The sequence below is a fragment of the Perca flavescens genome, chromosome 7 (genome assembly GCF_004354835.1).
Source record: "Perca flavescens isolate YP-PL-M2 chromosome 7, PFLA_1.0, whole genome shotgun sequence".
Classification (NCBI taxonomy): domain Eukaryota; kingdom Metazoa; phylum Chordata; class Actinopteri; order Perciformes; family Percidae; genus Perca; species Perca flavescens.
In genome coordinates, this window is record NC_041337.1 from 34,217,332 (window position 1) to 34,233,013 (window position 15,682).

General features: G+C 40.7%; 1 protein-coding gene across 6 annotated transcripts in view; it reads left to right on the plus strand.

The window, feature by feature from the left end:
* dennd2da (DENN/MADD domain containing 2Da) overlaps nucleotides 1–15,682 on the plus strand; it is a 49,992-nt gene that overhangs the window by 6,313 nt on the left and 27,997 nt on the right. For 3 of the 6 annotated variants that reach the window (XM_028582704.1, XM_028582705.1, XM_028582706.1), the window contains exons 2-4: nucleotides 3,792–3,858; nucleotides 4,010–4,096; nucleotides 6,506–6,571. In XM_028582704.1, the coding sequence (XP_028438505.1) occupies nucleotides 3,792–3,858; nucleotides 4,010–4,096; nucleotides 6,506–6,571 (220 nt within the window). Of the gene's footprint in view, nucleotides 1–3,791; nucleotides 3,859–4,009; nucleotides 4,097–6,505; nucleotides 6,572–7,857; nucleotides 8,227–15,682 lie in introns of those variants that run through there. The other 3 variants (XM_028582707.1, XM_028582709.1, XM_028582708.1) reach the window with 3 other exon arrangements.

Consider the following 15,682-nt stretch of genomic DNA (forward strand, 5'->3'; position numbering starts at 1 on the left):
GCATTATAAAAAAAATTGTTAAAGGACCAAAGCCTTGTGTTGTTTGTCATCCAAATGCTTCGGCTTTAGTTGCATAAAGCAAGCAAACCATCGGCAGCAATGTGAACCCAGACCCTTCTCAGTGCTCATCACTGAACTGTTGTGCAGCCCACTTCAGAAACCAATACAGAAAAAATTAGAAAAGCCAACCTCTCGTCAAAAATCATCACAGTTGGTTGCAAAAGAAAAAACAAGATGGCAACGCAAGTATCTCGGATGTGGTTAGAAGGGATACAGCTACGGCCGGTTTATCTAATCTCGCAAAAACTAATCTAATCTAATAATATAATTTGAATATTTCCACACGGCAACACATGTTCGTTTCTCAGGAGTGTTGTAATCTTTTTCCTAAACTTAACTGTCGTCACAGTAGCTGTATTCCTTCTAGCCTTTACCACATAGCGCCAAACTCGCCTATTTAAACAGTCCTTCCAGAAAATGCTGAGTTTTTTTGTGATTGTTGTGGGCAAAAATCGTTATCTCAAAAAATGCGATGGAATATGTGGGATATTTATGCAATTTTATACGATGAAATTGCGGGAACTTGCAAAAATTGCGGGAACGAACTTGCAAAAATTGCGGGAACGAACTTGCAAAAATTGCGGGAACGAACTTGCAAAAATTGCGGGAACTTGCAAAAACTGTGGTTTGATGAAAAAGAGAGAAAAAAGTGATTTGATGACATAATTACGTCACTTCATAACGTTCCCGTGGCAACAGGGGAAAATGGCTGCTCTTGTGTGAAGTAAACACAAAACTTTTCAACTCTCTGCTAAGTTATATTATGTGACTTTTTTGCAACGAAAATGCGGGGATTATGAAATAATTAAAGCCCCGCATATTTTGCGCGGAAATCGGCAATTTATGCGGCGAAAGTGCGGCGAATTTGAAAAAAATGCGGCTCCTGCATAAATATACCGGATTTTGGCTGATTATGCGTTGAATTATACGATCGCATAATCGCATTTTTCTGGAGGGACTGTTTAAAACGGCAGTTCACAAACCAATTGGTAACGCCACGGATGCTATGTCGACTAATCTTAGTCTATGATACACATGCACACACAAGTGTTTGTTTCCATTTTTTTATCACTCATTGCTTTGCTGTTTTTCAATCATATTTGATAAGCGGGGTTTTACCTGCAAATAGGAGGTTTTAGCCAGTCAACCACCAGGACCACCAGTGCTAAAATAATAAGAATTGAGAAAATTGCAATTAAAATTACTGGACTCTCGATGATTTTAACAGTAGTATTTAAATATGAATATTATTATTTTTTGTTAATCAGGGTTTCATTTACTCAAGCATAATAGGCATTTTTGTTCAAATTGTCAAAAAAAACAACAGGCAAATGCATATAGATTTCTGTCAAATAAGGAAATACTGTACGCAAACCGATCATGCTTACTGTTGTGCGTAGTCGCCCTTGGCTGACTGTGAGTCAGGAAAAACCCTGATAAGCAGTGATTGCGTTGCTGCTTCTCACTGCCCTCCCCATGTCTACTGATGTTTTTAAATCAACACATACAACCAGCCTATGGAAATGGAAACGAGGAACGTGTTTATTTGCATACAGAGTGGGGAAGTGAGATCCAATCACAATGGTCACTCAGGACGCATTTGGAGACACGTTCTACTGCCAGGTGGAAACCCACATACTGTACCTAGAGCTCTCGGATCGGATTTTAAAACCAGGTGGGAACGGGGCCTCAGTCTCATTCAGTGTACGGTGGTATTTCTTCTCCCTTGGACTTTCTGGTAAAGTGTTTCGACTTTATGTAGGCGGCACTCTTTGCTTTCCTTCCTGCTCATGGTCACTAACCGGTTTATTCAAAACAAACGAGAAACATAAAACTCATCACTTCCTGTGCCAGGCGACTTTTCCCAGGAAAGCTCAACGACTGACTTGAAAACAAAATGCTAAAGCTTTCAGAAACCCCCCAAAAAAAATGGGAAAGCAAGAATTGCAATGTTTTACAACGATAAACAAACTCATATTACAAATACCTAACCTCATGTCGCGCTCCATTAACCCTGCCTTGACGCATTCCTCTTGTACACTGGTGGTTTATATTGCTGGGGAGTTTTCCCATAGGGCATCACCATGTCCTGTCATTTCGGTCGGCTATAAATAGCGGCCGTGTCTTCCCATGCAGAACAACCAATAATACTCATACGCAGTTCATGCAGTATGAGATTCCAGTTGAGTGTTCAAACAAGAGTCATTAGCACAGCTAACTTTAACTGCTGCAGCAACAACCCAAAGCAACAACAGTAAAGGAGTGGTATCCGTAAACTAGTATTAGTTAGTGTCAGTGACTTGGGCTACACACTGACTTCAGTTTCCAAGGCAGGAGGGTCAGACCACACCAAGGCCCGGACGTACAGTTAATTGACATGCTTTTATTTATTTAGAGAAAAGTCAAATATCTTTGACTGTATTATTGCATGTCTCACATAGTCTTCTCACTTCTCACAGTTTGGTCGACATTAAGCTAAAAAAAAAAATAATGTTCCTTGAAAAAAGCAACAAAAACATTGAAAAAAATTTATGGGCTTTTTGGGCTTCATTTGATAAGACAGGAAAGTGGGTAGAGAGGGCAGGGGGTTGGAAATGCAGCAAAGCACCATGGGTTGGAATTGAACCCACGGCCTCTGACTGAGCCTTAGTACATGGGGTGCATGCTCAACCAGGTCAGCTACCAGGGCACACCCACCAACATTTAATAAACTCAGACCAACATAATGTTTACATTAAATGCCCTTATCATTTACCGTTTGAAGCTTTAATGCGTAACTTTTTGATATTAATGAGTGTCCGTTACATTCAAGCCGTCGCCAAATGAGTTGCTGCAAAGCTAATTAAGACTATCGGCTCCACACAACTCTCTCCTGTATTTCTCAGTATGGCTATGTTCAGAAGATTGTGGCTTTTTGAGACTTTGAGTCACTACAATACGGTTTGTATTCCTTGGACCATGCTTATCCACAGCAAACCTCCTGTTAATCTGGTCCCTAGGTATCTACTGTACAAGGTAAATCATTTGACCTGAGCATTGTGAGACAATCGGGAGTACATTTCCAGAATAATTGCCTGGCGCATTATGTCACTCACTTCTGCAAGTCACGCTTGCATTAGTCTGGATCAATAGAAGCACATATGCAGTGTGGCCGGGTTGGCTCGGTGGGTAGAGCGGGCGCACATGAACATAGAGGTTAATGCCTCGACGCAGAGGTCCAGGGTCCAAGTACATATGCAGGATAAAGCCCCCTCGTTTACCGCTCTCAAGAAAATGGCAAGTTTCGAAAACATTTTGGACCGTGCAACAAGCCAGGACTGCATGGTTCTTTCTGGGAATGATTGTAAAGATTTAAAAAGAATATCTTTGGCATTCTTATATTTCCTCACCTTACTTCTTTCTTTGCTCCCGCCATAATTACTACAACCACTAGAGAGCAGCGTCAATAGAAACATAAATATATGTCATAAATATGACTTCTGGGAGTGTTTTTCGTGGGAGGACAGTCTCCCAAAATCATTACGAATCATCCTCTGAATATTCATGTCGCTTGACCAGTAGGCTACTGTAGCTGTTGAGATACTGACCAACACACTACCATGTTTTTATTTAGCCGGCAAGACGGAAAATTGTAGTAATTGTACTTTATTTTGGGTCCACTAATTGATTGTATAATTCACATCTTAGTTTAATATTTAATTGTAATGTGTCTTTATTCCCTTTTCTCTCAGATGTCGGAGCAGCAACTGTCTCCAAACACAAGAAGGAGTTTCAGCTTCTCATCTCTCCGTATAAAAAGTAAGATCATATAACTAAATATATACAGTATATATACATCATATACAATACACAATCACAGTGATGTAAAATGTCCGGATTTAATTGAAGACCAATTCAGTCTTTGATTCATTGATAACTCATCATTATGTCATAATGTGAATTTCCCCAGAAAGGCACAACAGTAATGAAGAGGGCGGATTTACACGGCGGAGAGGGTTGTTTTCTTTTTCATCAGTACGGGAGACATCGACAAAGGGTAAACAATTTTACTTTTATAATTCCCCAAAAAAAGTCAACCTCTCTTACAATCTTGATCTTTCAATCTACCAAGGTAACCATAATCAATCACATGACAAATTAGTTTGTTCCCTTATGAAGATATTGGGCTGTCAATTGATTGCATCTTTTTATCGCGATTAATCGCATGATTGTCCACAGTTAACTCACGATTAATTGCACCTCATATGCATATCTTTATCTGTTCTAAATGTACTTAAAAAAGGAAATTTTTCAAGTTTTTAAAGCTCAAGTGGTAATGGACCTTTTTTTCACAGCAGACATGTTGACTTGTCATAGTAGGAAAAGCACAGCTGACATTGATAACCTTAACGATGGCTCAGTTCCATCAAGTGTCCCAGTAAGATATTTCAGTGAGTTAGCATGCACAATACCAGGGTCTCTCCTAAGTGGAATGCAGCCATCAGTAATGGTTTAATACCAGGACCTCTCCTAAGTGGAATGCAGCCATCAGTAATGGTTTAATACCAGGGTCTCTCCTAAGTGGAATGCAGCCATCAGTAATGGTTTAATACCAGGGTCTCTCCTAAGTGGAATGCAGCCATCATTAATGGTTTAATACCAGGGTCTCTCCTAAGTGGAATGCTGCCATCATTAATGGTTTAATACCAGGACCTCTCCTAAGTGGAATGCTGCCATCATTAATGGTTTAGTACCAGGACCTCTCCTAAGTGGAATGCTGCCATCATTAATGGTTTAATACCAGGGTTTCTCTTAAGTGGAATGCAGCCATCATTAATGGTTTAATACCAGGGCCTCTCCTAAGTGGAATACAGCCATCATTAATGGTTTAATACCAGGACCTCTCCTAAGTGGAATACAGCCATCATTAATGGTTTAATACCAGGACCTCTCCTAAGTGGAATGCAGCCATCATTAATGGTTTAATACCAGGACATCTCCTAAGTGGAATGCAGCCTTCAGTAATGGTTTAATACCAGGACCTCTCCTAAGTGGAATGCAGCCATCATTAATGGTTTAATACCAGGGCCTCTCCTAAGTGGAATGCAGCCATCATTAATGGTTTAATACCAGGGTCTCTCCTAAGTGGAATGCTGCCATCATTAATGGTTTAATACCAGGGCTTCTCCTAAGTGGAATGCAGCCATCAGTAATGGTTTAATACCAGGGTCTCTCCTAAGTGGAATGCTGCCATCATTAATGGTTTAATACCAGGGCTTCTCCTAAGTGGAATGCAGCCATCAGTAATGGTTTAATACCAGGGCTTCTCCTAAGTGGAATGCAGCTATCATTAATGGTTTAATACCAGGGTCTCTCCTAAGTGGAATGCAGCCATCAGTAATGGTTTAATACCAGGGCTTCTCCTAAGTGGAATGCAGCCATCAGTAATGGTTTAATACCAGGGTCTCTCCTAAGTGGAATGCAGCCATCAGTAATGGTTTTGAATATACCTGTGCTTTTCCTACTATGACATGTCAACATGTCGTCAGTCGGAGGATCCGTCGGCCTTCATTTGGGCCGATTTGACATGTGGAATCGGAAGGCAGTCTGGCCAATCTGATTGGTGGAGAGCTAACCCGGAAATGACGAGCGGGATGAGCCTAACGCCTCTCAAAATCTGACGAAAATCTTTTAAACTGACCTTTGTCGCTCTGAAATGAAGACAGATTCCGCAGCTGCCTATTTCTCTCTTAAAATGTTTTCAGAAACACGTTTCGGTGAACTATTTAAGTAAAATACGAGATCGTATTCCGAACGAAGCCGCCATTATGCCCGGTTGTAAAATCCGGGAGAAGCCAGACCCACGTGACGCGTTCGTCCAATCAGCTGGCGGTTTTCTTTTTTTTTATGGAGACGTATTAAATCTTCAAGTCGGTGTGTTGCGAGGCACTTTTTTGACCGACTCGAGGAGGCTGATCAGTCCGACTGCCTTTTCTGCCGAAGGTCGGCCGTCGGGTTGGGGTGTCAGAGCCTTTAGTTCACATCAGCAGTACATGCAAATAACTTTAGTCTTGTGGAGAGAACCATCTGGAAGGGCTTTGGAACTCAACTTGCCATTCAAAAGACCCTTTCCTTTATCCATTTCTGCTTTTGGGGTATTGAGCTGCTTTTTAATGATCTTTGATTTAGTTAAAAATGTAACTAATAAAGCCCATTAACTAGAATGGGAAGTCTCTATTTAGATTAAGAGTGCTTTTATTTTTAATTCAGGATCAGGTTAAACCTCTGAAGCCACACAGGGTAGCCTACATGCGTTAATCACACGTCAAAAAAACTAGCAGCGTTAAAAAGAATTTGCGTTAACTCGTTATTATCGCATTCATGTTGACAGCCCTGGAAGAACACCAACTGGTCAATGCTTTTAATGAGACCTTGTAGACATCAGTTTTTTTGTTTCTAATCCTAGAGTCAGTCCCAGATGAAGATGGTGCCTCACAGCATTACTTTCCTCAGGACCTGGGGAAGAACACAGGTATGTGAAGGTAACAGGAGCATTAAGTGGACACACGGCAGAGTGTGTGGCATACTACATGAAGCCAAGGATTCTTTGAGGCAGAGCATTGTCAAGTCATGCTTGCATTAGTTTGGATCAAAAGGGCGTTTCCTCTCTAACTGGGACGTTTTGGGACCGATTGGTGGGATTGCTGTGGACCAAGTACACACGGAGATACACTGGTAAGAGCTAATGAGGTATAACCATGTATCAGCTAATTTAAATAGCTCACGTTACTGGATTGTGTCAACAGTTAACTACATTTAATATTGTGTGTGGCGTTTTCTTTTGCGGGGTGCAAATGTTCCACCAAAACCAGTTCCTTCCTGAGACTATTTAGCAGAGCTCAGCCCCGCCCAAGACCATTGTGATTGGTTTGAAGAAATGCAAACAACCCAGATCGTTTTTTTTCTCCTATCCCAGAATGCATCTGTGGTGTAGAAATGACTTAACTGCACAGCGCTGTGGAGATAGGTCCGGCTATTATGCGAGTCTAATCTATCGCAAGTCCCCCAATTTTATTAAAGTGTGTTACTAAATTACTGTTGTGCCCCTATATGTCCAACATCCAGACCATATCACTTCCTACCAGTATGGGCGCCCGGATAGCTCAGTTGGTGGAATGGGCGCCCATGTGTAGAGGTTTATTCCTCGACGCAGTGGTCACGGGTTTGACTCCGACCTGCGGCCCTTTGCTGCATGTCATTCCCCCTCTTTCTCCCCTTTCATGTCTTCAGCTGTCCTGTCTGATAGAGGCCTGGGATGCCCAAAAAATTGTATTACAAAAAAAACTTCCTACCAGTATATCTGAAAGTTAATTGCAAAATATGCAAGATATTAGCCCTCTGAAAACTGATGTGAACAGGGGATCGAAGGCTACTTGACAGATGTGAACTTTATTTTATTATTATGTGGGTATTTCTCTATTTAAACTCAATCTCAACCTGTTTTAAAGTATTTTCAAAGTAGGCTACAAAGAAAGAAAGGATGGCTAGTTAGTTAGTTAGTTAGTTAGTTAGTTAGTTAGTTAGTTAGTTAGTTAGTTAGTTAGTTAGTTAGTTAGTTCCCTGACATTTAACAGGTTCCTATGAAGGAGAAAGCCATTCTGGCCTGAGTCACTGCCGGCTGTTTGTTGGTTCAAGGTTACACCTGGAGGGAGTTACTTTTTGTTCCTATTGTTGTTAACCTGTCGAGCTTCTATGACCTATTTAAGTTTTTTATTTTAAACTTGTGACTCACTCGGTTCAGTTTAGCCTACTGGTAGCGAAACAGATTCCCCACTACGGACGATAGTAATTGAACTGTAGACAGTAGGAAAAACATGACGGGCCGTTTTTCGGACCGAACTTGAACGCAACACAAGAGAGGACCGCTTGGGCACGCTCCAGCAGGGAGCTGGTTCAGTCTGTGAAGCACGCCGGTCAGTGGTGAGTACGAGCCGAGCCAGGATGCTGGATGATGCACGTACGGGAATGGAGACACAAAGTGCCGCTGTTGTGCTACTAAGTTTGCCGTCGAAAACAACTGAAAGCACTAACCCGTTACATTGCGTGTGTGGGTTTAAGCAGCAATGAGTGAAACGGTTATAAGGAGAAGAAAAGGACCCGGATTGACGAACTTTATGAGCAGATGGAGTGAGTATCGGACAACCGACACAGCCGAAGTTATCCACTTTAATGTGTTTGACTGACTTAGTCTACGTAGGCTACATTGTACCAATGCTTTTACGCGAAATCCAGATTTAAAACGCACAGATGAACAGTTACGAAGAGGATTTGCGTAACCGTTGAACGATGTTCGTTTATAGACTACGTAGGCCACTAGCATATACCTGTCGGAACAAGTGCGATGTTTACATGCCTCGAGCAAGTTATATATTCGCGAATTAAGCTGTCAACCACTTTATGTTACGAAAAACTAGCTAGTTAAATCACGGTCCCCTACTGTATGTTTTTTTTTTTGCTGAATACTGTGGAGAGATAAACGGAAATAAAGAGCAGCATGCTGAAATATTAACACGCCGAATGCTGTCGGACGGTTTGTTTTATACGTTAGCGCTGCGAACATTAAACGTCAAACGACGACACTAAATCCACTTGTTTTTAACTGAAGTTTGGTGTGATTACAGAAGTTAAATCCACTTGGTTCTTACTAAAGTTTGGTGTGATTACATATGTTAAATCCACTAGTTTTTAACTGAACTTTGGTGTGATTACATATGTTAAATCCACTTGTTTCTTACTGAAGTTTGGTGTGATTACAGAAGTTAAATCCACTTTTTTTAACTGAAGTTTGGTGTGATTACAGAAGTTAAATCCACTTGTTTCTTACTGAAGTTTGTTGTGATTACAGAAGTTAAATCCACTTGGTTCTTACTAAAGTTTGGTGTGATTACATATGTTAAATCCACTAGTTTTTAACTGAACTTTGGTGTGATTACATATGTTAAATCCACTTGTTTCTTACTGAAGTTTGGTGTGATTACAGAAGTTAAATCCACTTGTTTCTTACTGAAGTTTGTTGTGATTACAGAAGTTAAATTCACTTATTTTAACTGAAGTTTGGTGTGATTACAGAAGTTAAATCCACTTGTTTCTTACTAAAGTTTGGTGTGATTACAAAAGTTAAATCCACTTGTTTCTTACTTAAGTTTGGTGTGATTACAGAAGTTAAATCCACAAGTTTACAGTCCTACAGAAAATAATATTACACAATGATTTTTCTTCTTCTTTTCTGTCTTTATTATGTCCGATAAGCTTGACTGAAAGTTTCACAATGTCAACACAAAGCCACACTTTTGACCATGACAAGTGCACATGGCCTACTTCAGCATTTTGTCTAACTGGATACCTTAGCCTCAGGAGCTGAAAAAAAATGACATTCAGATATGTGTCTCTCTTGTTGCAATCCGTTCAATAAACCGCCTATAATCAGCAAGCCACCTTTTTTAATATTTGAAGTTGAACACCTTTTCTCACAGCAAACCCCATGTGAGGCTCTTCATGGCTGGCTACATATTAAGCCAGGAATGTGGCTGTTGACACAGAAAAGGATCACTGATGATACAGAATGTAGAAACTAAAATTCTGGACCGCTTTTTTATTTACATATTTTTTAAATCTACAGGTTGTAGGTATTCTGAAAGGAAAAAGATCACATGGAGTTACAGCACCCAGGCAGTTTTAGTTACTGCGCCATTCTTTTTCTTAGAGATTTGACAACATGGTGTTGTAACATGTTCGGGAGCCTTTAGGGCGTTCACACCCACATCCTAGCTGAACAGCAGAAGCATGTGAGCTTTAGACAAGTCTGCTCTGATGTAATTGTAGGGCTACTCGATTATCATTGGGGGAATGTAACTACGTACAAGTACTCAAGTACTGTACTTAAGTACAGATGTTTAGGCACTTGTACTTTACTTGAGTCTTTTTCTTTTCATGCCACTTCCTACTTCTACTCCGCTACATCTCAGAGAGAAGTATTGTAGTTTTTGCTCCACTACATTCATCTGACAGCCTTAGGCTACGTTCAGACTGCAGGCAAAAGTGGCCCAAATCTGATTCGATTTTTTTGGGGTCAAGTGACCAGGTCAGACTTCTTCAGAAGTAGTGTGAACACTCAAAACTTGCCCAGATCAGATTTTTTTCAAATCAGATTCAGGACCACTTCCATATGTGGTCCTGAATCAGATCCAGATCTGATATTTTTCAATGCGGCTGCAGTGTGAACAACCGAGGCGGATTTGATGCAACTTTTACGTCAATCTACATCGACATTTGTCACAATTATGCTCCGGCGGGAGTTAGCCCGAGACACAGACAGTAACATTAAGAAGTGACAGAAAGTTTTGAATAAACTGCGTCTCTGTGAAGCTATTCACAACGCAGTCATTCCTCTCTGCATCCACACAGACCTCTGTAGTGAATTTGCAGCCATTACCCCGCAAAAGGCCCAAAATAGCCAATTTGTCTCTCTTTCTCTTCATACTTCTCCTCCTCAGCACCTGTTCATTAATGTTACAGCTGCCATTACACAAACATTTTGAAATAAAAGCCAAAATGCTGACTTCCTCCATAACCTCCCTAACTTTAGTGCAACAGCGTGCACTAAATGTCACGGTTATTCTTCTTTTCCTGCATGCGGATCAGTTCGAAAACTGCAAACAGTTCACATTGGAATCTCATATAGGCCACATTTTAACAGGTCACGTGAACAGCCAAACCAAAAATGGTATCTGAGCAAATCTGAATTAAGCATTTAGACTTGCGTTGTGAACGTAGCTTTATTAACTAGTTACTTTACACAGTAAGATTTCTGCACACGAAACGCATGTAGTTTATAAAAGATTATGTTTTATTCTAAAGTAAACTAGCCAACAATATACAGTGCTACAAGTCCAGATGAGATGATTAGACCATTAAACACACAACTGGTTGGATCCTTTACTCTTTCTACAATGATCCTGACAATACGTACATACTTTTACTGATGTAACATTTTCAATGCAGGACTTTAACTTCGAACAGAGTATTTTAACAGTGTGGTATTAGTACTTTTACTTAAGTAAAAGGATCTGGCTACTTATTCCACCGCTGTTGATTATGTAACAGTCATAATCACAATTATTTTGTTCAATATTGATAACACCTTATCCTTATTGACTTCTTGAAAAGATGTTGCATTTGTTGAAGTTCAGAAAAACAGTGAAACGGTTCAACAAATCAGCAGTGAAACCACCTTTGAACTGTGAAGTTTCCCTTTTGAACTTTTGGAAGTCCCCCGTCAGAACACGAGACAAAATACGAGTTTACTTGCAAAATGTAATAAAAATTTAATAGTTAAAAATGACATTGTTTCCGTTCTTGTTTATCAAGGATCCCCGTTGGTTATCACCGTAGTGAAGACTATTCTTCCTGGGGGTGCAACACAAGACACGCATATACAAATATTGAAAAGCACGATACATAGTTGTCATGTCTGAAGAATGAAAGCATAGTAGCAGGCCCTCGTTTTATAACGCAAAGGCACAGCAGCATGTCTTTTCATGTTTGTGAACCCGATCAAACTTCAAATGATTGCACAGCCCTAACAGGGTTTAAGGCGTAAGCGGGATGCATCAAACACTTCATTTCCTGCATTCTGATGCACTTTATGCACCAATTTATGGTGGAAATGTCTTTTATTTATGTGAAGAAAATCCCATTAGTGTTATACAGCTTCACAGCGGAGCGTTCAGGTCCAGTCACAACAATGCAGCAGCTTGCTTAGCAGTTAAAGCTGAATGTATAAACATTGCGTCTGTGGATAAGAGGAGATGACTGCTGGAAGTCAAAGACGTTTTGGCTGACTAATATGGCAAAGAATTCTCTATGCAGGAAAAACCCTGCCTAATAATTGTCTTTGTTAAGAGTAAACAATAATACAACTAGAGATAAAGGATTTTTAAGGCAGATATCGATACAAATATAATACCGATATATCGGTCGGGCTCTAACTACAACCTAATATAGTTTTTGCTGTAGGCTAGGGCAACTAATGATTACTTTCTGGATGAATGGATTAGTTGTTTGGTCTTTAAAAAGTCAGAAAAAGGTGAAAAATGGGGATCAGTGTTTCCAAAAAGCCCAAGATGACGTCCTCAAATGTCTTTTTTTGTCCCCAACTCAAAGATATTCCGTTAACTGTCACAGAGGAGAGAAGAAACCAGAACATATTCACATGTGACGAGCTGTCATCAGAGGATGTTTGTCGTAAAAAATGACTTAAACTGGTTCATTGAGTATCTAAATAGTTGGCAATTCATCTTTGCAGCTCTTATGTCAAGAGTTTTAAAAAAAGCCCCTACAGCCTTAATAAAGTTTTAGCTGCAGGCTGTATTTTGCATGTTGTCTTGGCAGCCGATTGAGTTCAAAGTTGTGCAACTGCAAGCTGTTGGCGGGGGACACGGGGCCATTGCTGTTGACACAGTGCAAACACATCGTCGTGACAACAGAGGTTGTTGAAGGTGGACTTTGGGCTTCAGTGAAGGTTGTTGTGTAAAGAGACCAGATAGAAAGTGAAACCTAGACAGGGTCTTGTTTCCTCTGCTCCATTTGTAGGTCACGTAGGACACATTCAGTTACACTCATTCTTCATGTGCTGCTCGTGCAGCTTTTTTACTCTTTAACTTAACGCACACATCGCTGTGTGTTCCCTCGGTTTGTGAAAGACTAATGGCTGACTTATGCTTCTGCGTCGAATCGACAGCGTACCCCCCGCAGACCCCTCTGAGTCGCCGCGAACCCCCCTCCGAGCCCTCCGCCGTAGCTCGACGTGCACCTCCAAAAATGTAGAACTTTGTGTCGAGGCAACGCAGGCCGCAAGGACTGTGATTGGTCGACTGGTCCTGTGTGTTGATAGTCCAGACTGATCTCCTAAACTGGCGTATGTATGACACACCGATTCGTCAAGACGCATAATCGGTTTTATCAACGCCTTTCGGCCGCCATTGACCTACATTACGTGTGAATTTTCGCCGTAGCGAGTAGTACGAAAGGACGCAAGTCTGCGGAGGGAGGTTGGTTGGGGTGGAGGATGGGTAAAACGCGGAGCTTTCACCCAGGAGAGCCGTGATCACGTCCCGCTTTTGTCAACCGTTTTTTGCGCAAAATGCGTACAGATAACACGCCACTTTGCTTTAGGAAAGTCATGATGCCATGTTGGATAGTCGGTGTTTCAAGCAGCCTACTGTGGCGAGCAGCAACATGCTAGTTCACTGACAGCTTTGCTAATAAACTCAGACATATTTTGGTAACAATGACGGTGTTATCTGTTTGTAAAGTGTCTATATGTCAGTAACGTTTTGAAATTAGCACTTCGCCAACAAGTTGTACTTTGTGGGCAGTTGTGCTAAAGTTAGCTTGCTAACATAACATATACTGGCTGGCAGACACCTCGCAGATAACCTCAGACTTGTCTCCCCCCGCGTTATGGCGGTGAAAAGGGTCACGACGGCGTAGCTACGGCGTGGAGTTGACGCAGAAGCATAAAACAGCCTTTAGGTGTGCGTATTTGGCGAGGGGTTTAGGCGTCCTTCCTCAAGAAAACGTGACGTGTTCTCTCAATGAGCTTCATGAGGTAGTCACCTGAAATGGTTTTCACTTCACAGGTGTGCCTTGTCAGGGTTAATTAGTGGAATTTTTTTCTCTTATTAATAAAAAAGCAAAGGGTGGCTACTAAAATATAAGACATGTTTTCAGTTATTTCTCCCTTTTTTTGTCAAGTACATAATTCCATATGTGTTCATTCATAGTTTTGATGCCTTCAGTGATAATCTACAATGTAAATAGTCATAAAAATAAAAAGGAAACGCATTGAATGAGAAGGTGTATCCAAACTTTTGGCCTGTACTGTAGGCCTTAGTGGTCCCCTAATACTGTATCTGAAGTCTCTTTTATATAGACCTTAGTGGTCCCCTAATACTGTATCTGAAGTCTCTTATATATAGACCTTAGAGGTGTGGTTTATGTACTTAAAAAAGTGGTTTCACACTTTTTTGTTAAGTACATAATTCCATATGTTTTCATTCATAGTTTTGATGCCTTCAGTGAGAATCTACAATGTAAAAGTTATTATATATATATATATATATATATATATATATATATATATATATATATATATATATATATATATATATATAAAAACACACACACAGTACCTACTCAACTTTTGGAGAAAAGCAACCCGATGCACGCTGCGCTTGCCACAAACCTGCAATCTGAGTTGTCGGTGTTTAGAGGCGGTGCGAGAGTCCCGTACAGGAAACAGGAAACAGGAAACCTCACTGCCTCTATCTCTGCCACGAGAAAGTTGTGAAAACACCCAACAACAAGAAGGGACCTGCCGGGGAGTTTGTGGAACAGCTGACGGCCTCTTGTCTTTCTCCATTTCTCCGGGAAATGAAGCTGTAGGAGGTTTCATTTAGCAAACAACAACTGTTTGGATTGTTTCCTGTTTCTAAAATGTGAGCATTTTACTTTACTTTTAACACATTAAAGGTGCTGTAGGTAGGATTGGGAAGATCCAGCACTTAGCCAAAAGATTTGAACATCAACAACTTCTCAGTCCCTCCACCCCTTTCAGCTAAAGCCCAAAATGGTCTCTTAAGCCCCTCCCCCCACAAGAGAGAATGAATACATGAGCAGTGATTGACACGCAGTTAGACACCCCCCTTGGCCCTGATTGGTGCATCTGAACAGGGAGCGGTAGATTTTTGCAAATCGCACTACAGGCTGTAGGTGGAGCCAGAGGAGCTGGTCATGTAGTTCTACTGGAACATAGGGTCAGTTTCAGCAGATATGACAGAAAGTTAGTTTATAAGTCTTACTTACTGCACCTTAAAGGTCCCATGACATGGTGCTCTTTGGATGCTTTTATATAGACCTTAGTGGTCCCCTAATACTGTATCTGAAGTCTCTTTTATATAGACCTTAGTGGTCCCCTAATACTGTATCTGAAGTCTCTTTTATATAGACCTTAGTGGTCCCCTAATACTGTATCTGAAGTCTCTTTTATATAGACCTTAGTGGTCCCCTAATACTGTATCTGAAGTCTCTTTTATATAGACCTTAGTGGTCCCCTAATACTGTATCTGAAGTCTCTTTTATATAGACCTTAGTGGTCCCCTAATAATGTATCTGAAGTCTCTTTTATATAGACCTTAGTGGTCCCCTAATACTGTATCTGAAGTCTCTTTTATATAGACCTTAGTGGTCCCCTAATACTGTATCTGAAGTCTCTTTTATATAGACCTTAGTGGTCCCCTAATACTCTATCTGAAGTCTCTTTTATATAGACCTTAGTGGTCCCCTAATACTGTATCTGAAGTCTCTTTTATATAGACCTTAGTGGTCCCCTAATACTGTATCTGAAGTCTCTTTTATATAGACCTTAGTGGTCCCCTAATACTGTATCTGAAGTCTCTTTTCTTTTCATTCATTTCTAGCCACTGGGGGACCATAGGCAGGCTGGGGGAACTAATAAAGTGACATTTTCATGCCATTTAACCTTTTTAAGTACATTGTCCTGATGAAACTGACATACTTTTAC